At 37.9% G+C, this 25,099-nt stretch overlaps 1 protein-coding gene across 2 annotated transcripts in view; it reads right to left on the reverse strand.

Moving 5' to 3' along the window:
- Positions 1–9,428: 9,428 nt before the first annotated feature.
- Positions 9,429–25,099, reverse strand: part of LOC128865351 (proton-coupled zinc antiporter SLC30A2) — a 252,202-nt gene continuing 236,531 nt past the window's right edge. For both annotated transcript variants that reach the window (XM_054105593.1, XM_054105594.1), the window contains one exon: positions 9,429–9,964. In XM_054105593.1, coding sequence (XP_053961568.1) covers positions 9,819–9,964 — 146 coding nt within the window. In that variant the 3' untranslated portion in view covers positions 9,429–9,818. The remainder of the gene's footprint in view (positions 9,965–25,099) is intronic.

Genomic DNA, 25,099 nt, shown 5'->3' on the forward strand with positions numbered 1-25,099 from the left:
ATAAGCGATTGTGACGCGTGCAACAAAATGTAGCAACCGAAATGGATAAAACAAGTGCAGTGTGACGCGCATGTTGTCACGAAGTGCTCGTAAGTTTTCTACAGAATTAACTGCACACATAAACACACACACAGTTGTACAACTGGCTACGACCGCCTGTCAATATGCAAACCTAAAATTATTAACGCACCAACGCAGCGATCGTAAAATTTTACATGCGTTGCGGCTGCTAATACGAGGTTTATGTACAGCGGCTGTTTATGTGTGTGCGCGCAATCACTCATATATTCTAATTACATACACACAAATGCGCAAATATGAGGTGTAATGTACATCTACTTGTGTAGGTATAGGGGCGACACGCTGTCGCTTAGCGCTCACATATTGCCGGTGCGTGCCACAAATGATGCGTATAGGGTTGCTTATGCGCAAAATAGACGCCTAAAATTAAGTGTCGCGGTGCGTGGCGATTAAAGTGGGCTTGCAAATATTTGAAAGAGTGAGTTGAGCGGAGGGCGCTGAGTGGGCACCTAATGGCGTGCGCCCGCTGGCAAGAACACTTGATAAATAGACAAAATTTAAGTGCAAAATTTTGGTGAAAAGTTTTCGCGAAAGCTGGAGATGTATGGAGTGCTGAAATTTGCAAAAAACAATTTTAGGCGGAATGGCTTATGGAAACTTTATATTCTTCACTAAGCGTTCTTCACATACATATGCATTTTGGAACATGCTAAGTTCGTTCACCGGCTGAAGATTTATCATCAATTCGAGTGATATGGAACTTGCGCTACTTATGAGGAGTTATAAAATGTTGGATGGAGTCGCCAACACTGAAGCTAAAACCGGTTTAGCCCCGCAAATAGGGTTCACCTTTTAGTTCTTATTACGCATATAAGTTAAACCAAGTGGAGAACTGAGAGAGAGAAATTAAGGGTGAATAATTTATAGATATCGGATTTTAAATTGAATGAGCAATTTCTATTACTTTTGTGTACTGGTTGCCCATATTCGACGGACACATGTGTTTTTTTTTTAATCAAAGAGAAACACAATTTTATTGATGTTGACGATAATAATCATTTTATTTGGTTCCAGTAGATTTGTTGACATCTCATTTTGAATATGATAACTCTCAAATGGCCGCCTTGAGCCTGCACGGCGTATTGTGCCCATTTTGCAGCATTTTCCCTAGTTTTAGCTAACATTTCGGCTGGAATAGCGGCTATTTCCTCACGGATGTTGTTCTTGAGCTCTTCTATGGTCTTTGGCTTATTAATATAAACCTTTGATTTTAAATATCCCCACAAGAAGAAGTCAGGTGACGTTAAATCGGGCGAACGCGGTGGCCAGTCAAAATCGCCATTTTTCGACATCAAACGACGAGGAAACAATTTCTTCAAAAAATCGATTATGGTGCGAGCTGTGTGCGGTGGAGCGGCGTCTTGCTGAAACCAGAACTGCCTCATACGAAGGCATCACAAAAGTTGGCATCACAAAAGTGGTTACCATATCGCGATAATGCGCCTGGTTAACGGTGACAGCTTGACCATCTTTATTTTCGAAGAAAAACGGCCCAATAATCGTTTTCGCACTAACGCCACACCGAACAGTGACTTTTTCGTCGTAAGGAGGTACCTCTTGAATTTCGTGAGGATTTTCAGTGGCGCAAATACTGCAATTTTGCTTGTTTACCGTCCCATTCAATAAGAAATGAGCCTCATCGGACATGATGATTTTGTTCCAAAATTGCTCCTCATCTTCAGCCATTTCGATGACACTTTGGGCACATTCCAATCGAAGAGGCTTGTCCGCAGGCAACAATATTTGCGTCAATTGAATCTTATACGGGAATAAATGCAAATCAATGCGGCTAATTCGTTGTAAAGTGGTCCGAGCAATGCCCAACTGCTGAGAACGGCGATTTTGGGATATCCTTGGCGACGTCTCAACACTGGCCCGTGCAAGAGCAATATTCTCATCCGATCGCCTTGTTCGGTTTTGAGTTGCCCTCTTTGGATTAGAAAGAGCATCACCAGTCGAAAACCTTTTGTACAAACGTTTAATGGCGTTCTTAGAGGGCGCACTTTTCACATTATTTAATTTTTTATACGCACGTTGAGTTTTCACAATTGACTTCTTTTGTTGAATGTAAATTTCAACAATTTGGGAGCGCTCGCGTGGCGTGTACTGTTCCATGGTAAAAATCTGCTTGGACTGACGCTTCCAACGCGGTATGTCATTAAGCGATCTGACGTTTCTGTCAAAAGATACAGGGTTGCCAGATGGGTCCGTCGAATATGGGCAGCCCTGTATTAAACTGTTAAACAGTGTCTGGAGTTCGGGCGGCTGCCTACAAAAAAATCGACTCCAAAATGTTAAAAAAAAATGCTTACGAATGCAGCATCATAGAGGTATTTAGTATGTTTTCCTTTGTATATAAGTATAAGTAGTTGCGACAAAAACTGAAATACTACAACTTAGCAACAAATAACCTGGTTTGGACACGCATAGGTGCGCCTGAAATATGTCGCTCAAAATAAGAAAACTTTCAGCTGTTTCCTCTTGATTTAGCAGAGCTAATTTCTTCCTCCTTATTTCATTTATTGTATTTATTTTTTTCTTTCCTATGTTTTTTTTTTTTTATTTCGTTATGGCAATCGTTTAATTTCTCGACAACCCTTTCCCACAAAACTTCATTGCTTCCTTCACTATCAGCGTCACATTAAACTGCATACTTTTTCACATTTGCTCCCCTTCGGACGTAATCGGACGCACTAAAATGAGATGTCAACGTTACGAACAGCCATAATAAATCAGAAATTACAGAGAGCAAAGATATACAATGGCCAAGCAGGCCACTTGGTCTTGAAATTAAATGGTAGATCTATGAACATTAGCGAGTGGAGTAGCAAAACAAAATGAAGGGAGGTTGTTGAAAGTGGAAGAAGGGTTGCTAAAAAGGTAGGAGGGTTGCACAAAAAAAAAAACAAAATGCTAAAAGCAAAAACTAAGAAATATCTCTAAAATGAATTACAAGTGCACAAAAAGGGCCAATAAACTGAACGAAGTGATAAGAGCTGCGAGGAAAGTTGCAATAAAATGGGAGTAAAAATGCAAACCAAAGAATGAAAATTAAAGTTAAAGAGGGTTGTGTTAGAAAACGAGAATAGAAAAATACTAAAATAATCTACCGGAAACGCAGCGGCGCATGGCATGAAAAGCAGCAAAGTAGGGAGATGGTAATTGGTAGGTGTTAAAACATTATTATTTGCTTGCTCGTTACCTGAAATGAAATAGCGAATGGGTTTAATTTTGCATAATAAAACTGTGAGAAGATAGAAATAAAAGTAAACAAACAGGAACGAATGAAATAATTATATGAAATTAAATGTAATGAAATGATTGAGAGTGAGCATTGAAAAATTAAACTTGGAGGGGAAATCAGGGAAAGATAAAGTATTGATAAGAGGGTAGATGCATGTTTGTAAGCGCTCAGGGTTTGGTTGGTTGGTTAAAGTGGTTATTCTTCCAGAATGCAACTAGCGCTTCTAACTTGTTAAACGGTGACTATTTCCAGTCTGTGCGGTCTAAGAACTTTATTAGCTTATTGATGTTTAACCATTTTGTTGCCACATCCTCGTTACCAACTTATTTACCAGATATTTACAGCATGACTATATCCAATCTGTGCGGTTCAGGAACCTTATCAGGTTGTTGACGTCTAAGCCAAACAGTTGTTCGAGACTCTCGAACAGCGGTTGGCCCAGGGTTAATATTCTGTCCTTCCATAGGGCAGGGCATTCACTGAGGAAATGGAAGATTGTTTCCTTTTTCTCCGGTTACTTACAACTGTGACAGTAAGTGTTGTGAAGGATGCCCGTTTTGGCTGCTTGTTCTTCGATATACCAGAAGCCAGTTATTACTGCTGTAAGCCTTCAGGCGTCCTGTCATTTCATATTTATCAATGCCGACGATTGCTTGAGGTTGCAGGTGGGTCATAACGTCTCGCTGATTTTGTATTTCGTCTGGTCTCTCCATCTACAATCTGTGATTCGAAGCTATTTTAGGGAAATTATATTCCTGACAGCACTTAATGGTATGAATACAGATTCATGGCAGATCGCCCTCTTGCCAGTTCATCTGCTTTTTCGTTACCTTCAGTGTTCCGATGTCCCGGGACCCAGATTAAGGTACCTTTATGGTACCTCAAAGTGCTGAGGCTATTCCTACTTTGTTCCACCACTTTAGCGGTTGTTGTAGCCGAATCCAGTGTCAGTGGATTGCAGCTTGGCTATCCGAAAGAATAGCATATTGTGAAAGAGAAATGTGCGCTGAGGGTACAAGAATTAAATTTTCTATCTAATCATTGCAATTTTAAAGTTAAGATACATATAGTATGTGCGTGTGCTAACGACTACAGCAAAATCCAACTTTTTTCCACGCAACAATGTTCCAGCAATGGCACATAGTAAGAAGAGAGCGCCAAGCAGCGCTACACCACACCAAAAAATTATAAGACCAACTATTTGTTTATATTTTTGTTATCATTTTATGGCTTAGAATTTATGTTTGTAATATTTAAACATTAAATTATTAAGAAATTACTAATGTTATTCTATAAACAAATATAATTTTTGGGGCGAGTTTATAATTTGGAGCTTAGTATTGAGCTATAATCCAAAACTTGTTGAGGTCAACGAAGCATCAATTTGATTAATTTTTTTATAATATTTGGATCAATTTTAGACCTTTCAACATTAAGGGGACAGATACCTGTAAAATTTCATAAAATGTTAATATAATCCTTTAAGAAAATTTGTAGAACGTAAATTTAAGTATTTCTTATATTATAGATTGTCAACCGTGACGACTCTATTCCTTGCGTTCGAGCGCTGGGAGAGGAATTTTAATGCATCTTTTTTATGATTTTACTTTCTATGTGAATTTACAATTCGAAAATTTATCGAAAAAATAATTTTTTCAAAGCAAAAATAGTATGAAAATTCTCCCAAAATTCATTTTTTTAAGCATTTTATTCCACGATTTTTTTCTATTTTCGTTTAATTCATATAGAAATTATGACATTAATAAACACAACAATGTTTGGGTTTTAGAAGCCCCGCTGCGACCTACCTGGAAGAGTTGAGTGTACATCCGCCATTTTAAATGATTAAAATAAAAGTTTTATATGATCTTAATGTATAGATAAACTGTATGCAAATTTTGAGAAAAAAAATTATATTGACTTCTTCATTTTAAATAATTTTAATGAAAATCAGGTAAAATATGGACGTTTGCAGGTATCTGTTCCCTTTAGGGGGGCAGCTCCTCAGCACTTTCAAATTTTCAACTTTTTTTTTTGGCTTTAGAAATTCATTTACAACCTAAGGAATATCTTTTCAATGTTTTAAGCTTAATATAAACTTCAAAAACTCTATAAAGTCAGTGAGGTGCTGGACGTCGAACGAAAGATGAGTAAGAACGAAAATTTGAACCGCGTTTTTCCCGAAATACGTTTTTTTCTGTGCTGAAGAATATAACTCAAAAAGTAATCAAGGTGTCAACTTCAAATTTTACGCGGATATTCTTTAACATATTGGCCTTACATACATATACCACAAATTTGAAATTATTTATCACTAAAAATATTGTTTTAAATTTTTTTACCAAAAAAGTGTAAGTTTTCATCGTTAAGAATAGGTAAGCACAAAGCGGAGAAAGTTATTTTAATGAAAAACTTTTATCTGGTTGATTTCAATTGATTAAAAGAAGCTGTACATTCCACAGCGCAAAGCGAAGAAGCCATTTTATTTCAAAGAAAATTTTGGGTATTCATTTAAGCATGAATATTATTATGTAATTTATTTTAAGCTAATAAATACTCTGTTTTTCGCAAAAAAATGATTGAAAACTCGTTGCCTGGAGGAGCCGCCCCCGTTAACCCACATTAATCACATTATTAAGACCTTGAGCGCTGTCACACCGTCTCGGATTTTTGAAAACCGATTGAGAAAGTATTGTCCATACATTTTCGATTGGGTTAAGGTCAGGGCTCCTAAAATAAATATTTTTCGTCGCTGACAAAACTCTTTCGTTACACTAGAAGCATGAACAAAGCAGGTGTCATACTGGTAAATGCATTCCTCAACGAAATTATCATCAAAAAAGGTAATAAATACTTTGTCTAGAAGTTCTATCACTTGACATTATTAATGTTGGTGAATCTGAAACGTATAACATCATAACATATAACACCAGTATGGCCAGATTACCCTTTTCGTAACTTGATTTAGCATTTTTTTGTTAACTAGTCTCATAGTTTTAGTTCTTTCTTCATGAGATTTTTTTAGCCTGTTCTAATTCAAATGTAATGTTTATAATTTTCTAAAATAGTTACATATATTTTTTTTTAAATTAGTTCAATAATTCACTCAGTTTTATTAAGCTTTACTTTTTTTCACATCAGGTCGCATTACCCGCAATTACGGTTATTGTTAGTGTTCTTCTCTTCCAGCAGTCATATCTCTCTCTCGCTACTGCAGTGTTGCCTAGCCTTGGATATAAAAACACACTAAAATGCCCATTTAAAAAAACTAAAATACCATTTTTTTATTGAATCACTTAAAGAACTTTGTATCTGTGAGGTGTTCACTTTAGCTCACTCCCGAACGGGTGCTCGGAAGCTACCCAGAGGATACTTGGGCTAATCCGGGGTGTTGTAAGCTATTTGAACCATATGCAGAAGAATCGTCCTGGCCACTCCCAAGTGAATGGCGGTCAGTAACTTTCCCCACTTGCGTGGACTTCTACATATGGAATTATCCTTGTTTAAAGTGTACTTACTGTGTATTCACAAATAAATCGATTGTATGTAAGTATACAAGGCGAATCTATTAAAGGTGGTGTTGGTAAATCAGCTGAGTTGTTTTTTTTTTTTTGCTTTCGCCATGTCCATGAGGCTGTCAGCTCAGAATAAAGCAAGGCGAATTCATTATTTGTTTTCTAGTTTCTCAATACTTTGCTTTGACAATCAAACGCAGAGAACAGTGTTGTTGGTCTAGTGACAACACCTTTAATGAATGCGCCTTGGAAGTATATAAAGGGTTGTTCAATAGGTGCGCTTCAACTTGTTTCCGATAGGGAGGGCGAACAACGCAATATTTTTTATTTTTCGCTTGTCATTTGTAAACTTCATTAGTATACATTTCATCATGGAACGCTACACACTTGAGCAACGATTGCAAATCGTGCAAATTTTTTATGAAAATAATCGTTCTGTTGCTGCTACTTTAAGAGCATTACGGCCATTTTACGTTCCATTTAACAAGCCGTCCCGTTTTGGGGTTATGTGAAGTCATTGGTTTACAGTAACAAGCCGGCGACGATTTGTGAGCTCAGAGCCAATATTGAACGCGAAATTGCTGGAATTTCGGCCGATTTATGCAAAAGAGTGGTCGAAAATTGGGTTCAACGATTGGACTTCGTAAAATGTGCACGCGGTGGTCATGCAAAAGAAATCGAATTTCGTACTTAAATGTCTATGTTCAAACTCGATAATAAAAAAAATTAGTTAAAAGAGTCAAACCGTTTGTGTTTTATTCAAAAAAGTTCAAAAGTTGAAGCGCTCTTACTGAAAAACCCTATATATAATAATTTTTCAATAAATGGGGATTTTCTAAGAAAATTTTCTAATACGTGTTTTGTGTCTTTTTTTTAAATTTTTTTTTTATTTTATATAAATTTTGAATTGGCGTACGAATGTAGTTGCTAGTTTGCCATAATAAAATCTCACCCTTTGTTAAGTGTTTGGCCGGGCTCCTTCATCAATTTTTTTATTCCATTTACTTCGCCAAACAGTTGTGGCCGTCTTGGGACCCTCAGTTTTATGTCACTTTAAATTTGAAGTGTTAGTGACGACTTTCAAATACGCAATGGACTTTTAAACGGTAAAGATGTGTTGACATGCGCAGAAGCGACATTACTTGTGGGTATCCCTCATATAAGCAAATTGGAACGGAAGAAAAATATTGACAAAAGACCTCGAGAACGTTAGCAGTAGGATATTTTTGAAGTGAAAACTTTAAAATCGTAGGGAGTGATTTGAGGCTCGATGAAACGAAAAAGCGACACTCTTGGCTACGAAGCGTTATATGTTGATATACGTATATGTGTGTGGCTGCGTACTGCTGAGCCACGCTAGTATAGTGAGTATTGTAGTATGTATACTACACTGCCTATTACTTGCTTTGGTGTTTAGTTCAAGCGTCATACGTATGTATGTTTGTATGTATGCTAGTACGTATGTGTGTGCGCCTGCGTATTACGGAGCCACGGTGAGCGAGAAGGCATTATGTATACCTATACTACACTACCTAATACTTGCTTAGACCAAGCGTCCTACGAATGTTTGTGGGTATGTTAGTACGTCTGTGTAATGTACGCGTTACGACGCTCATAATAGCAACCGCGTGTGCTGTATTGCTTCCGTATTTTTCATTTTTAAATACCTATTTACCGCAATTGCAGGCGGTGTTGCAATATACCACAATCAAAATGACGGTGCTCGTATTGTAACTCCACAGATAGATCTGAATGCACATCAACTAGAATCACTGTCTGTCCAGCTCTCTAAAGTGGGAGAAATATGTGCATGCGAAACCAGATTGAGCAATGGAAAAACAGTTTGAATTGTGGCAAATTATATTTCACCGAATCAATCAATAAATAGCATCACGGAATTCATTCACGAAAATTTAATAAAGTATACACCAGAAGTATCGCGGATACTTAGAAAAGATTACGATAAAGTTCCAATGAATTTAAGTGGCCATTTAAACGTAAATTTTGCATTGGACACAGCGGTTCCTTTAATTGACTTTCTCAATACTACATTCAATTTAAAAATGTGTAACAATCGCACTGAATCGACAACACGATCAAAAACAACAATTGACGCGGTATTTCAAAGATATGTTGACAACATCGAAACCAAAGCATTTCTATCATATTTTAGCTATCATAAGCCACTCGTACCATTTGTTGAAATTGAAAACATTGAGGATGAATAATAATAAAATGAAGAAAATAAAATATGAACTTTATAGCAATATTATAATGAACCTATAATTATCCCGCTCCTAATGCTGCTTTCGTCTCATTCTCTCTCAGTTTGTTTTACGGAAGGTTTCACTTCTATCGCGTCTAACCGTTAGACTGGTATTTTTTTTTTTTTTTTTTTTTGTTGTGAATAAAGTCTTTTTCAGTCATTGGTATGCTGAGATTTATCGAGATTTCGAGCAGATTTAAGGGTCCGTAGTTTGGGTGCTCTTTTCTGCAATTATATAAGTAAAACCAAAAATGGACCAAAGACAATTTTCATTCTCATTTATTAAATTATTTACAAGAAATAAAGCTGGAAAGCTAAGGCATTTCAAAGTATTTCATAAGATCTTCAAATATATTTCGCATATAAAATGAAAGAAACAAATACAAATTTGTATCAAATCCTTTACATATTTCAAGTACGTATTATATGAAAATGTGAAATTATAAAGAAAACTACACAAAAAATGGTTGCACGCAATAAATCCTTGTGTGCGATTAACTACAAAATAAACTTTTTTCTTCCTCTCTATACCTACAGATTACATAGAATATAAACGTTAAATGGCATTGCAAAAGTTATTGGTGTAATCAGGTTTTTTTTTCTTAATTTTCAACGCTGCAGTGGCTAAACACCAATTTGATGTTGCTGGTTGCATTCTCTCCTCTCCGTCTTCAGTCTGCCTGCCAGTCAAGACATCAGTGCGCCTGCAAATTTAGAGGTTCGGTACGCAACACTGCTGGCAATTCTCCATTTGAGGTGTGAACTCCTCGATTTGTATGGTAGTCTCGAAGAAATTGTAGCGACGATGAACGGCAGTGCTGGCCTCTTCCAATATACGTTTGGCGTTCGCTCCGGGAGCTGGGGAATGGAAAAAATTGGGTTGTTTTTTTAATCAGTTGCACTATTTTCAAAATTGTATCTCGAAAGTGATGTTACTTAGAAAAACATAACATAATTATTGAATATTACTGGAAGGCTGATTAATATAGATGTATGTTGCATTGGTTGTACGAGTATGTGGTTTAGTAACTAGAATTTGTAAGATTTCTGTAGCATATTTAAAGGCGTTTAAAATAATTAAAACTCAATTTTTGGCGAATATGATGATGGTGAATATTATGAACATAAATGAATACGAATGAATATGACTGCTCAGCAGTTTGTCGTTAATTACACGCTGCAACAAAAATCAACTTTTTTTTTACACAGAAAATATTTTATATGCACCAGAAGCTGATGTCTTTATATACAATAGTAACGTCGCATAATTAATTTTCCATTTGCTTATCAAATTTATTTTTTACATGACCTAAAAATTTTTAAAAACATACTTTAAATACTCATACTCCACGATATTAAAATTGATATCAAATTAAAGAGAATACGGAGCTATTAAGAAAAAATGTTCTTTACTTTTCGCCAGAATGAATGCAGATTTTTTACAGTATCAATCCCGTATTCATTATTTCGTAGGAGGAAAGTTCAACTAAATAATTGTTTACGCTTTTTATAAAACAGCAAGACAAACTAAGTTGATGTAAGTATTACTAAAATAATTTTAAATAGTTCATGAAGAAATTTCAAAGATATTCAAAGATACATTTTCCAAACGACATTATTGTGCTATATTTTCCAGGCAACAAGGTTTTTTCCAAGTAAAAGAAGATTTTGTTTTAAAGGTGTGCATATTCTATTTGGCTATTAATATTATTCTATTTTGCATATTCATATTAAGATCATGAAGTGAGTATAAGTATTCAAAACTAAACTAAAAATTCAGTCCTTTGAAACTTATAAAAAAAATCAATAATCGGCGCTTGCACCTTTTTTTGGTGTTTGGCAGAGCACCTCCTCCTATTTGTGGCATACGTTTTGATGTTGTTCTACAAATGGAGGAACCTACAGTTTCGTGCTGACTCCGAAAGGCAGATATTTTTTACGAGCAGCTTTTTCATGGTAGAAATACACTAGGGGATTTGTCATTGTCTGTCGAGGGGCGACCGCTTTTTGAGTCTTTAAAGTCCCTTAACAATTAAGTGATGAGATAGTGAAACACTGAGTAAAAAAAATTACAATGTAAAAACTGTAAATTCATGTGAGTATGAATATGTTCATGGGTAACTGCCACTGTCGCACGGTGTTATCACAACTCAACCTTTGTATAACTTTTAGTCTTGTGTTCGGTGCATTTTTACAATGCTTAATCTCACTTATGGGCACTCAAGCATCCTCAGAAACTTCGAGTTTATCCCTCTGTCAACGGATCAGTGTATACCCTCGTTTAGCCCAAACGGAACCTTCTCCACTTATATTCCGTCAAGGGAAGAGTGGATGGAGGGCTACACTTGGGGGCAGGGCCTGGTGAACTTGTTCACGGATGAATCGAAGTTGGAAGGAAAGGTTGGCGGAGGAGTCTTTTGCGAGGAGCTCCCCATCAGACTCAAATTCAGGCTACCGGACCACTGCAGTGTCTTCCAGGCAGAGGTAGCCGCAATCAAGGAGGCAGCCGATTGGCTGCTCAAATGCGTATTAACGGTCAAGAAAGTAAATATTTACTCCGACAGCCAAGCGGCAATAAGGGTCCTCGTGTCTATGACGGTGCATTCGGAATTGGTCAAGGAATGCTTGACCTCGCTTTCGACTGCGTCCGAATTCTTTAACATCAGCCTCATCTGGGTTCCTGGTACAGCGACATTGCTGGAAACTGTGAGGCAGATGAGCTGACCAGACAAGGGGCATGTGAGGTGATTTCTCCACGACGAGAGAAAATCGTGATCCCCCTGACTACCTGCGGTCTGCTTCTGGAAAGATGGGCATCGCACCAACTCAGCGAGCGCTAGGCACGTACACATAAATGTAAGGTCGCGAAATCCTTCTGGCCACGTGTGGACCGGAGGCGCTCGGGCGAGCTTCTGAGGCTGACAAAATATCAGCTCTCTAATCTCGTGGGCTCTCTCACAGGACACAATGCGCGAGGAATGCATGCTGTGAGACCTGGAATCGCCTCGAGTCCTTTCTGCGCTGGATGTATGGAGGATGAGGTGGAATCATCTCAGCACCTTCTCCTTTGCAGCCCTGTTCTGGCGGGGCTAAGATCTAGGCATCTTGGCTCCTACTTTTTTGCCACGCCTGCTGATATAGCTGGTGCTGACATTAAAAATCTGATGAATTTCATCAGCAGCATTAAATCATCGTTCGACGCAAATATAGTCATCGTTCGTAATCCACACGGCTCTAACCATCTCAGCACCATCTCTCCCCGCCCTCTCCCTGTATCTCATCGGTCTTTCTCTCCCGCCTTACCCCTCCACAATGGCATCACAAAGGACGAATCCTTATTCGTCCAAGTGCGCCCATTCCCTGGGCAACCATATCAACCTAACCTAAACGGGATCTGGGCTGGACAATTTCTTCAAGTCATCCCCAAAGGGCACGCCAGGGAAACTCAATCGCCTAGCCGCCAGAGCCAAAGATTTGCAGAGAAAGTATTCAACAGTCTCTTTCTCTGCAAGATCCCCACAGCCTCTGCAATAGGGGTTTACGGAATTCCAAGCTTCTCCGCATGAGTACCGATCACCCAGTGGCCAGTGAACACCGCAATGCGTTTGGAAATTGAATGGTGGAGGATTCCCATCACCTTAAGCAATCTGTTTGTATCGCTTTTTTTTAGAAAGAAATTGTGTAGTTTCCCTTTAACAACGCTCAAGAGGACACCGATGTCTGAGAAAGGGACAACTGAAACCGGTTCTGTTGACCCCTTCCTGGCAAACTCGTCAGCAATTTCATTTCCCTCTATTTTCCTCTGCCCAGGAACCCAGATAAGGAAAATGTTTCCTGCACGTTCGTTTACTAGAAGAGAGCTGCAATACGGCGACGATAGGGCCTTGATCACAGCTTGACTACCGGAAAAAATATTAATGTCTCCCTCCCAATAACGATCCGTAAGCATTTTGCATGCTTGCAGGAGCGCCAAGACCTTTGCTTGAAAAACGCTGCTCGTTTCCGGCAGTTTAAAGAAGAGCAAAATGCTGGCTGATTTAGAGAAAACCCCCGCTCCCACTCCAGATTCCATCTTGGATCCGTCAGTGAAAACAGAGGTACCTATATCCGTGCCGACTCTCCCCTCTTTCCAATCTTCCCTGTTCAGAAAGATAGCCTTAGCACAACCCTCAAAACCCAGCTTGCGGATGGAGAGATCAGTGCGAAGAACAGAGAAGGAAGAGGAGATCTGCTTCAAGATGCTACTATGCCCTACAGGAAATTGTCTCCAGAGGCCAATCTCTTTCAACTTAATAGCGCTCTGAGCAGCAATGGATTTAACTTGCAGATCTACAGGGAGTGAGTGCGGAATAACGTTGAGCGCAGCAATAGGACAGGTTCTAGAAGCACCAGTGATGCCCACACATGCAGTTCTCTGCACTCTCTCTAGTTTAGTGGTGTTGTAGCCCTTCTAAAGAGCTACCCACCAAACTAGGCAACCATATGTCAAAATTGGTAGAACCACTAAGTTGTACATCCAAAGTACGACACGTGGCTTGAGACCCCATTTTTTGCCGAACATAGATTTACAGACGTAGAAGGTTATGTTGGCCTTCTATACTCGATTTTCTATGTGCAGCTTCCAGTGGAACTTGGGCTCAAGTATTACACCAAGATACTTAACCTCCGATGAAAGAGTAAGACACTGCTTGTCTAGTCTTGGGAGCTTAAAAGGTGAAGGCTTGTATTTTCTGGTGAGTAGGATCAACTCCGTTTTGTCCGAGTTGACTCTGAGACCGCAACTGGCAGCCCAACTACTGAGTGTAGCCCGTGCACCCTCCACAATTTCAGCCATTACTGATGGGAAGGGTCCTGAGATCATTAGGATCAAGTCATCGGCATATGCTAGCACCTTTACCCCATCCCTGTTTAAGCGAGTTAAAGCTTCATCCACAGCTGCTAGCCAAAGGAGAGGCGAAAGGACGAATCTATTGTACGAATCTAATACATGAATCTAGTGATTCTAGCCCCTCCTGCCATAGCATTTATTTTCCTACCACTAAGCAGGGACAAGATCCAGAGGTAGATAGGTCTTTCCACCCCTCGCCTATTTAGTTCTTCAAATTTTTTGAACCCCTATCGTCAGAATGGCTGATGACAGAAACTCCATTACGCATTCATTTTAAAAAATATATTAAGGAAATTTTATTTAACAATTTTAAGTAGAGTGCAATAAGTGGGACATATATATTTTTAAGTATTTTTTTTTTAGTTTTTATTTTTTATATATTTTTTGATTTTAATTTTATTACCTTTTTGTTTGTTTTTGAGGGAATAAATTTGGTTTAATTTTCTTTAAGCTTTCTTTTTACCCCTGTCGAAAGAATGGCTGGTAATAGGAGTTTCGTTACGCATTCATTAAAGAAAAGATGTTGAGGCAATTTTATTTAATATTTTTTTTAAGAATGCAGTTCTTAAAATATATTTATAAATATTTTTTTCTTAATATTTTTATTTTTATTTTTTTATATTGTAATTTCAATTATTTGGTTTGTTTTGTTTGAGGGAATAAAATTTTGTTTAATTTTCTTTAAATTTTTTGGACCCCTATCGTTATTAGTTCATACATTTCTACATATCTCTGGCTGAAGCCTTTTCCCTTTTTTCGTTTCCCAATCTTTAAAGTGTTATCTAATGTTGAATTTTGAATTTCGAAGCAAATATTATAGCTGTTTAACTTTCTTTTTAGTTTCTCGACTTTATTTCTTAACTAACCAAACGTGTTTTTATGTACTAAAATAAGTGGAAGAGATATATACCCATTTCTGTTATCTGCCTTTAGGCGCAAAACTTTTATTTAGAGTTTAAATTGTTCCCGACTTACATTAACTGATAGATTAGCATTGATATGAAATTCCTCAATTATTAATCCATTGAAATGGCTCCATATAGTTTATAGCTTTCAATGATCCTTTCACTGATTTGCGTATTTCAGATATTATACACATGGCCCACAAAGTCTGCATTCACCCGAATAGCCTTCTTAAATTTATTAAAAACAAAATAGAATATTATGATTAAATTGAAATCTTTACAATTTGTTTATTCACTACATTCCCAGCTTGCAAGGGCAGAAAAAACAAAAAAAGTTTCCCCACTTCACTTTTTAGATAACGGGAAAATAATTTCAACAGCATGTAAATGTGGCACCAAAAAGTCTGCGTTCAGCCTGTTTATTTTAATGATACCGTTAATTTAAGATATTTTTCCTGGTTTACATAAATTTTTGATTGCGCATTACTTCGACTGAATGTTGACAAAGCTTAGTTGAACATTTTATTTATAACTGGAGATAATTAAAGAACATGGAAGGGAAGGGAAAAGAAATAAGGGTTTCTGAGAGGAAAATAATTATAAAAATGTGGAAAGACGGAAAAAGTTTCCTAAATATTGGAAAATCTATTAGGAGAACGTATTCTTCTATTCAGCGAGTTGTAACAAATTTTCGGCAAACTGGAATTTTTACATCTAAGCCCAGGTCAGGGCGTCCGAAAAAAGTATCGACCCGGGAAGAGCGTTCTATAATCAACTAGACAAAGGTTAACCCCCGGATTGCATCCTCAAAATTAGTTGAAAACATAAATCAAACATTTAAAAAAAGTATTTGCGCTGAAACTGCCAGAAAAGTTCTACGTCAAGCTGGATACCATGGTAGAGTCGCCCGAAGAAAGACTTTCATTTCTCTTGGGAACAGACGTAAACGCATTCAGTTTGCTAATGAATACATAAATAAGGCTCCCGAGTTCTGGAAAAAAGTAATATAATATTTTCAGACGAAAGTAAATTTTGTATATTCGGAATAAAAGGCCGTCAAATTGTTTGGCGAAAACCTGGAACTGCTCTTGAAAAGCAAAATCTTGTTGGCACGGTTAAGCACGGAGGTGGCGGTGTTATGGTTTGGGGCTGCATGACGACCAATTGGGTGGATCAGTTAGAATTTATTGATTCGTCGATGGATAAATGGGGATACTTGAACATACTAAAACGGAATTGAAAGCAAAGTGCAGAAAATCTCGGCTTATCAAGAACATTTTGGTTTCAACAAGATAACGACCCGAAGCACACAGCCGAGATCGTTAAGCTTTGGCTCTTGTACGAAGCCCCAAAACAGATTAAAACACCGCCACAGTCCCCAGATCTTAACCGCATCGAGCATCTGTGGAATCTATTGGAAAAAGAATTCGTCAGCAAGTGATTACTAATAAAGAGGTTTTGCGGAGTGTCATGCAGGCAGAATGGAGGAAGATAACAACAGAGGAAACAGAGAAGTAAGTTCAATGCCAAATAGGCTGAGTGAAGTCCTGAAGCAACGAGGATATCCAACTAAATATTAGATTTAATTTTTGCATATAGCATATCATGTTTTTGTATTAGACTTTAAGACTGAACGCAGACTTTATGGTCGCTTTATTTACTTGTTACAGCCATTATTCACCGTTATCTAAAAACTTATGTGAGGAATCTTGAAATTTATTTTTGTTTTTGAAACTTAAACATATAATAAACATATAAATATATACAAGTTTATAAAAATTATAAAATCAGGTTGTGTGTTTCATTCACTAAAAAGTTATTGTGGGGTGAACGCAGACTTTGTGGGGCATGTGCATATTTGGTGACCTGTATGTGGTTAACTATGCACTCAAAAACTCTAAATTCCCAACAATTAAGGTAATAATGCACCTTCGCTACCTTCTTTAAAAAGAAGTGTCCCTAAACAAACTTTTTGTAAAAATGTTTTTGCAGTATAGTTTTGGACGTTCTACTTTGAATTTAAATTTCAGTAAAACTGTGATTTTGCCGCCTACTCTACGATGAACTACTTTCGCTGTGATAGCTATTGCTATTCTTTGCACTTTTGTGGATTACTTTTTTGCTTTGTTGCATATTTCAGGGCGATCTAATTCAATTCGTTTTTTCTTCTGTTATACTTTTTGTGATTATTTTTTGTGATGTCCCTGAAATTTGCTTGAAGAAACAATTAAAAATTTTGTAAAGCATATCTAGAATTAATAGAAAATAAAATTGTTGTTGCATATCTCAAGGCGTTTCGGTATTTCACCCTAATCATTACAATTATTTTCAAACCCTGGTTAACATATACCTATAATACATTTATTTGTGTGCATCCAAGAGCTATACAATTACACTTGGATTGCATACATTCAGGCGCGCGCGTGTTATTTGCTCATGAAGCTGTGAAAAGCATTTAATTAGTGCTTAAAAAAGCATTTTTATGCGTTCGTAAGAAAAAATGTGCTGAATTCTTGTAGCAATTATTTTCACCGTTCATTATCTTCAATCATTACTTTACTGAGGCTCATAACCCTATTAGTTTTCAGTACACACATTTTTTTTTTTTTCAAAAATTTTTTTACGTATTTTAGGTAACCAAACAGCCTTAAATTTCTTACTATCCATAATTCTCTTTGCTCATTTTTCACTTAACGCTCAACTAAATTATCGGAACGTGCTTATAATTACCAAGTATTAGCATAAATTTAGGCGCAGATGAATGTTCATGAGTTTTTTTCTCGTTCTTCGCATAACTAACAATCGTTTAGACTGAGTTATATGGGTGAGTTTATTAATAATATTTTACTACAGTAAGAAATTGTGTGCTACAGCATACTTTAAGCCGCATAACTTGAGATTTTTGGTTACTAATTTTTTTTGTTTGTTTTTGTGTTGAGTTAGTGTTGGCGCAAATCTGTGCTACTTGCTTCGGCGCTATACTCATTATGTAATTCGAGAGGTAATGCCACATACTTAAAAATTTATTGCATACTTTTAGGCTAAATATGTTAGTACAGTTAGAGTTCTTGAAAATATTTCGAAAAACACAAAAGTAATCATTCGTTTTCTACATTTTTTCGAATTTTTATACAATTTCAAGACTTGCAATGCGACTTTATATTGCATACTTTTAGGTGTAAATTCTTAAAAGGGCTTAGCTCGCTTTCTTGAAAACACCACCAAAAACACAAAAGTAACCATTCTTCTACTAAATTTTTTTCAATTTTCTTACAATTTGAAATCTTACAAAGTCGTATTGCATACTTTTCGGCGCCAATTCTTAAAAGAGCTAAGCTAACATTCTTGAAAATACCTCCAAAAACACAAAAGTAATCATTCTTTTACTAATTCCTTACAATTTTCTTACAATTTCAAATCATTCAAAGTCGTATTGCATACTTTTAGGTGTCAATTCTTAAAAGAGCTTAGCTAACGTTCTTAAAAACACTTCCAAAAACGACAAAAGTAATCATTCTTCCGCTAAATTTTTTCGAATTTTCATACAATTTCAAGACTTTTGAAGTCGTATTGCATACTTTAAGGTGTCAATTCTTAAATCAGCTTAGCTAACATTCTTGAAAACACCTCCAAAAACACAGAAGTAATCATTCGTTTACTAATTCTTTCCAATTTTCTTACAATTTCAAATCTTACAAAGTCGTATTGTATACTTTTCGGCGCCAATTCTTAAAAGGGCTTAGCTCGCATTCTTAAAAACACTTCCAAAAACAACAAAAGTAATCATTCTTCTACTAAATTTTTTCGAATTTTCATACAATTTCAAGTCTTGAGACGTCATATTGCATATTCTTTGGTGCCACTTCTTAAGAGACTTTAGCTAATATTCTTGAAAACACCTCCAAACACATAAAAGTAATCAATCTTTTACTAATTTTTTTCGAATTTTCTTTCATTTCAATTTCAAATCTCACAAAGTCGTATTGCATACTTTACGGCGCCAATTCTTAAAGGCGCCTTTTCGAGTTCCCTTATTAGGATGCTGCGAACACAAAGCACTCAATATTCAACAACCGTAAAATGGCAACTGCAGCAATACCACTAAAAACAAATCTTCCACACAAATTACAATTTTCAATCTCAGTCATATTTCAGGCAGTTTCCTTATGCTTCGAAGTAAATTAGATTTTCACACGTGCAAAAACGTGACCACAGTTAAATACGAATAACCAACCACAGCAGCCAAGTAACTATGACAACGTAGATGGGAATACAAAGCAGTAGCCAAAGCAAAGGTGTTACAAAGCTTGAAGCATACCGGGAGGCGCAAAACATGCGAATGGTATGAGCAATGTGTAAACAAAGACAAGTTAGTTGTTGGATGTACAGCATAATGCAATTGCCAAAAACTTCAACTTGCAACTTCCTTCGTTTTGCTACCCTTCAAGCTAACAGCACCACGCCTGAAAGTCGGCAAACAAACCAGAACTACATGCAAGTGCATACAGGAAAAGTTAACGAATAAACTATGCTTCAGCTATATGCAGTTATGCAGCGCGTCGGGTGTCTGCTTTGTTTTCTTTCTGCTTTCTTTTTACAACACTATTTAACTGCCGGCATGCCTGTTTGTCTATCCGTCTGTCTACACACTTTACTTCAACACTCCCCGACTCATCCACTTCAGCGACTGCACGCCGTTTTCGTGTTTGTTTTTGTTTTCGCCTGCCAACTTGTCTGCTTGTCTTAACTGCCTGTCTTGCTGCTGCGCACCCCAATTCTGCCAACACGTAATTTCGCAAAATTCAGCCAGCATTTCAACAAAATGTTTACATACTTTTTGGCAGCAATAGCATTGCGCTCCCAAGTATTGCCAACAATCAGCTAGTGAGTGAGCGTTGTCGAGATGTGACAAATGTTTATTGACAAAATTTAAGCTGTGAAGTTTGTATGAGTTTTACGACAAATATTAATTAAGTGCTCAAATAAAGCAATAATGAATGCAGCCTGAAGATATGCAACAGTTTTGGCAAGGGGCGCAGTACACTGGGTAAACAGAAAATTGCTCTACATATAGTGAATGTTGAAAACATATCTGGCACATGCTGCTTGCCATCACTACCAAGTGGAGTGGTCCGACCCGCTTCCCCCTCTTAACGCAGTGTTCCTCTTGCCTAACCATAAACTTTGACATCGTCACATTGAGACAACTTTACGATCGCTTACGGCTTATGCGGCAATTTTTTTTACGCCCCTCACACGCATTAAACTCTTTTTATACGACAGCAAATTGCCGAATACGCACAGCAGCAAAATATGAGTTTCACGTGGCGTTTCAGTGGCCCCCGTAGCTCCTGCTTTTATTAGTTTATTTCTTTATATTACTTTTATCGCATGAGTCTTAAAAAATTCTGCTGCCCGCGTAATGATAAACGGAATGTTGACATTTAGCGCTAAATGGTGAATTTGTAAACATTTTATGAGCACGAAGATCTCCGAGTTATGGAAAAAACTAAGAATTGCCGAGGAATTTAATTGCCCTATTAAAAAAAAAATATAAATTTATGAGATCTACCACCATCTTGGTGACAAATCATAAGAGCTGGCAGAAGCAGAATCGCAGAGGGAGGCAAAGAAGTCTTCCACGCATTCACACAATGGCATGCTGATAGTATTCATTCCATATCTTGGTAATGGGTAGTAATGGATTCTCTTCCTAGTAATTGGTCATTCTTTTCATAAGAAATAAAACCAGCTCATTTCATATCTCTAATGTTTTTGCGATATTATTGTCATATGCCAACATTAATCTTTGACGTAACTTGGAGGGTTGGGCAGGCCCAAGCACTTAGTCAGGAAGACCATTGCACTACACCTGGATAGATTACTGTGAAAGGAAAAGAGGAACAGGATAGATTCTATACGGATGATAAGACTGAAAAATTGGTCTGGGGTCACTCTCCCCCGGATCTTTTGATTCATTGATGAATCCTAAAAGGTCAGGAAGAGGAAGAGTATGCACTTTATTTATACTCAGTACAGCGCATCCCAACAGCCTAAGTCTGATTCTAGAAAACGCCTGATAGCTGCAGAGAAAATGCTCTGCAGTGTCCTCATTCTCCCGGCAGAATAGACATATTTGATCGTCAATGACTCCCATAGTAGACAAATGCTGACCACAAGCGCTGCGCTCTGCGATTAAACCCACCAATACTCTCAGGTCCTTCACACTAAATGTTCAGAGAAAAGTCGCTAGTTTCCTATTTGGTTCTTTCACAAAGCACTTGGCTACTCTGCAGAAACCCAACTCAGGCCAACGTCTTCTATGCGTAGACTTCATGAAGTTTTCAATCCATAGCTGAATCGATGCAGAATTGACACCTAGAAAGGGTTCAGAGCGTAGTGGTATGCTTGCAGAGCTTTCATTTGCCAGTTTATCAGCAAACTCGTTTACTGGAATATCACAATGTCCAGGTACTCAAATAGGACAAACTTTGGTGGTGGTTTGCAACACTGTTCAGTTTTGTCTGACTGTTGACTGTTTTATCTTACATTCACCAACTAATTTCGAAAAGCAGCGTGAATTAGCCAGGGCTCTTAGTGCATCTTAACTGTCACTACTTTGTGTCTTCCATAAATTAAAAGGAAAAAATATGTTTCTTAAACCTTCAGATAAAGTACAAAATTATTGTATAATAAACTGCTTTTTTTTTGTTGAATTGTAGATCAGACCAGTGGATGGAGAGCAGTTTGAGTGAAGCAAGTTTTTCTACTTTAAACTTTTTGAAAAAATACTTTTTCCTCTTTTCCAGTTAGGAGAAAAATTTTCTATTTTATCGAATGGCGTTTGATAAGAATGCAACTCTTGTCACCGAAGGTACCAAACCTTAAAAAAAATTTGTCGAGCCACTACGAATAGAAATGTAATTAAAACGCATAAAATAAATCACGGTGACTTTGAAAAAAATCTGATTGATTTTAAGGCTCTGGTGTATCTACAGGAAGTAGAAACTTTAAATTATTTATAAAATGCATTTGAAAAAAATAAATCATTTGCGATCGAAGGCTATTTGCGTTAAGGTTAACATAAAAAAAATAAATTAAATATTGCTGCTATGGAAGGCAAAGTATAGGGTGCAGTGAGAGAAGAGCAGTGCTGCCCTCTTAAAAAATCAAGCTTAAAAATTGTGCTCCAAAAAACTATGTGACTTTCGATTTAAAAACACCATAGACCAATGCAGAAGCAACTTTAAAAGACTTCCGAAAATGTGTTTTATATGGACGAAAATTCTCAACATCTCATGCAAACAAAAAATTACCAAAAAATCCAAGTTTTGTTTGATTGACTTTGAACTTACATTTTATTATACTAAAATTGTATGGGCTAATACACTGCATATCCAGAAATATTGTAGAGATTCTGACTAAAAAATTTCGATGACAATTTTTTCAAGTTTGGTAGCGTTGCCGAAGCGGCAGCAGAAGTAAACAACATGACACAGCTGTACCGCATAGTTGGCCCCCTAACCAACCATCTTAAGGGTGCTTTGCTGACTTCCAATGATGACCAGATCCGCAGATGGAAGGAACACTGTGAAGCAACAAGCAACATTGCTCTTAGCAGTATACCTAGCTTTAAAGTGGACAGCACAAAAACCAGCAATAAAATAACCACATCCAGCCGAGCGAAGATTAAGGATGTCATTAAGAAGCTCAAGCTCAACAAAGCTGCGCGCGAAGATGGCATACAGACTAAACTAATGACTGCCGACCCCCAAAATATCACCGGAAATTCGTCATCGCCACATTACCGCCGTCTGGGGCATTAAAAGGCTACCTCCGTCCTGCACAAAAGGCATCAGTAGGCAGTGAAGCTGCCCAAGAAAGGTGACCTGCGTGACTGCAGCAACTAGCGAGGAATAACCCTACTTAACACCATCTACTAAATTGTAGCCGTAATCATAAACGCAGGCTCAAAGATATCGAATGCTCCTTAAATGACGAGTAAACTGATTTTCGCCCTCGCCAAAGCTGTGCTGATTCAGACCAACCCATTTCGGATTATAGTAGAACAATCAGTTGAGTGGCGCTCCCCGCTCTACTTGCTGTTCGCGGACTTCAAGAAGGCGTTCGACACTACCAAATGAGACGCAATTTGGCTGGCACTGAGTAGGAAGAGAGTTTTCGCCAAGATAATCCGCCTCATCAAAGCCCTCTACGAGAACTCCGAACAGGCAGTGCTTCACATAGGCGATATCAGCGATCCATTCACTATCAACGCAGGCGCAAGGCAAGGTTGACTACTTAGTCCGAAGTATTTGTTAGCATTTGTCTCTCTTGCCAATTATCCGTTGGTTTTTAAGGCTGTCATTATTATCGATGTAAATGATGGTTCTTAGATAAACGAAGTCTCTTACAACCTCCAAATCATAACTGTCAACAGTGACGCAGGTGCCGATGCGGGAGTGCGCCGCCTGTTTGTTTGATGACAGGAGGTACTTCGTTTTGTCCTCGTTCACTAGGATGCCTCTGCGAGTAGAGGTCCACGCAAGTGGGGAAAATACTCACGTGGGAGCAGCCAGGACGATTCTTTTGCATACAGTCCAAGCAACTTACAACTTCCTGGCTTCGCCCAAGTATTGGATAGCTCCCGAACGTCCGTTTGAGAGTGAGCTAATGTGAGAAAAGCGATTCTACCCAGGATTACTGGTTGTGCGCTGGATTTAAGACTTGCCATGAAAAAATTCTTCCTCAATGAAAACGACAACAGAGTCTCGGTGTTTTTATTAGTGCGCAGGGTTTTTTGAGGGTAATCGTTTCTAATAAGCAACATTCTCTCTTGCATCTTTCTGTTGATGTTGTAGCAGTTCCTTAGGCTCTTCCAGTTCGATGTAGTCACCGATCGTCATCGTCTAGCTCATCTGACGGTAAGCCCAGGAAACGTGCTTTTTCAACAGGTTGAGTCCAGAGGAAGAGGCTGTTTGGTGAATGGGTTTAATAGGGCATATGAATAGGTGGCTAGTATCGTGCTGGGTATCTTCACATGCTTGACATACATTGAGTATAGCGGGGTCTATTCAGGATAGGTGGGAATTTAACCTGCGTAAATTGAGTCAGAATTACGCGGCCCTCACTGGGCAGCTTCTTCACTTGCCTCTTCCTCTTTTAGCACTATTCTTTGTTTTTTCATACCACTATAATGGACGGTCTCCTAGCTATGCATTCAACTGAGTTCCTTCGCTCGCGTGCTCTCAGCTACTTTCAGCAAACTCTAATCTACGATTTTTAACCTTTTTCCGTGTTTGCATATCCTTAACTTCGCACCAGCCTAGCTGGCAGACCACAAAACGATCTGAAGCTGCAGCTGACAATACAACAAATTGCAGCTGACACATATTCATCATGCAACATTGATAAATAGCAGTTATTCTATTAAAGGGATATTAGTGCCGTATCCACGCATTTTATTTCCTATTCATTCATTCGTGAGTGAAAAGTACTTTATTGCAGTCGCAGACTCTCAATTTGAACCCTTCGCTGTCTTTCTCAACTTGATTATGATAATTTTCATTGAACGGCACCAACGCATTCTTCTGCGAAATTTAAAAAAAAAAACTACTTCTCGGTATTTTCCATTCTAACTGAATATGCTTGCCAATCGGCAATTGACTTGCATTTCTTTTCCCTCTGCCGGTTTTTCATTGCATTTATGCACGTCACTTCTCCCTTCCGCTTCTGCTTCGGCATTTTATGCACACGCACACATACTCCGGCACCTGCCGCATTTTGAGACGTTTTGCGCCTGAGTGTATGCAATGGAAAATTCAATACACTCACACATACGACTACATATATATTCTCGTACAGTATGCGAGTAGTACTTTTGCAATGCATTCAGCCATTCATTCTTGCACTCATCCATACATTGGCACACACACCCGCACGCTCATTCAAGCACACAACGGATGGCGCAGCACTCGCAGAGCTTGGAAAGCTGTTGCACTCATTGCATTTTCCCAAAGGGCAGTAGACATTCTTGGCAGACAAACTGGAGGGAAAAAGATTGAAGCAGGGCAAATAGACAAAAGCTGGTAGGTGAGATGGCAATGGATTTGAAAGGGTGGAATGACACAAAAGTGAAATGTAATGAAGCAATAAAACGCGCGCAACTGCTGCACGCATACACACACACCACACACACAC

This window comes from Anastrepha ludens, chromosome 5, assembly GCF_028408465.1.
Source record: "Anastrepha ludens isolate Willacy chromosome 5, idAnaLude1.1, whole genome shotgun sequence".
NCBI classification, from domain to species: domain Eukaryota; kingdom Metazoa; phylum Arthropoda; class Insecta; order Diptera; family Tephritidae; genus Anastrepha; species Anastrepha ludens.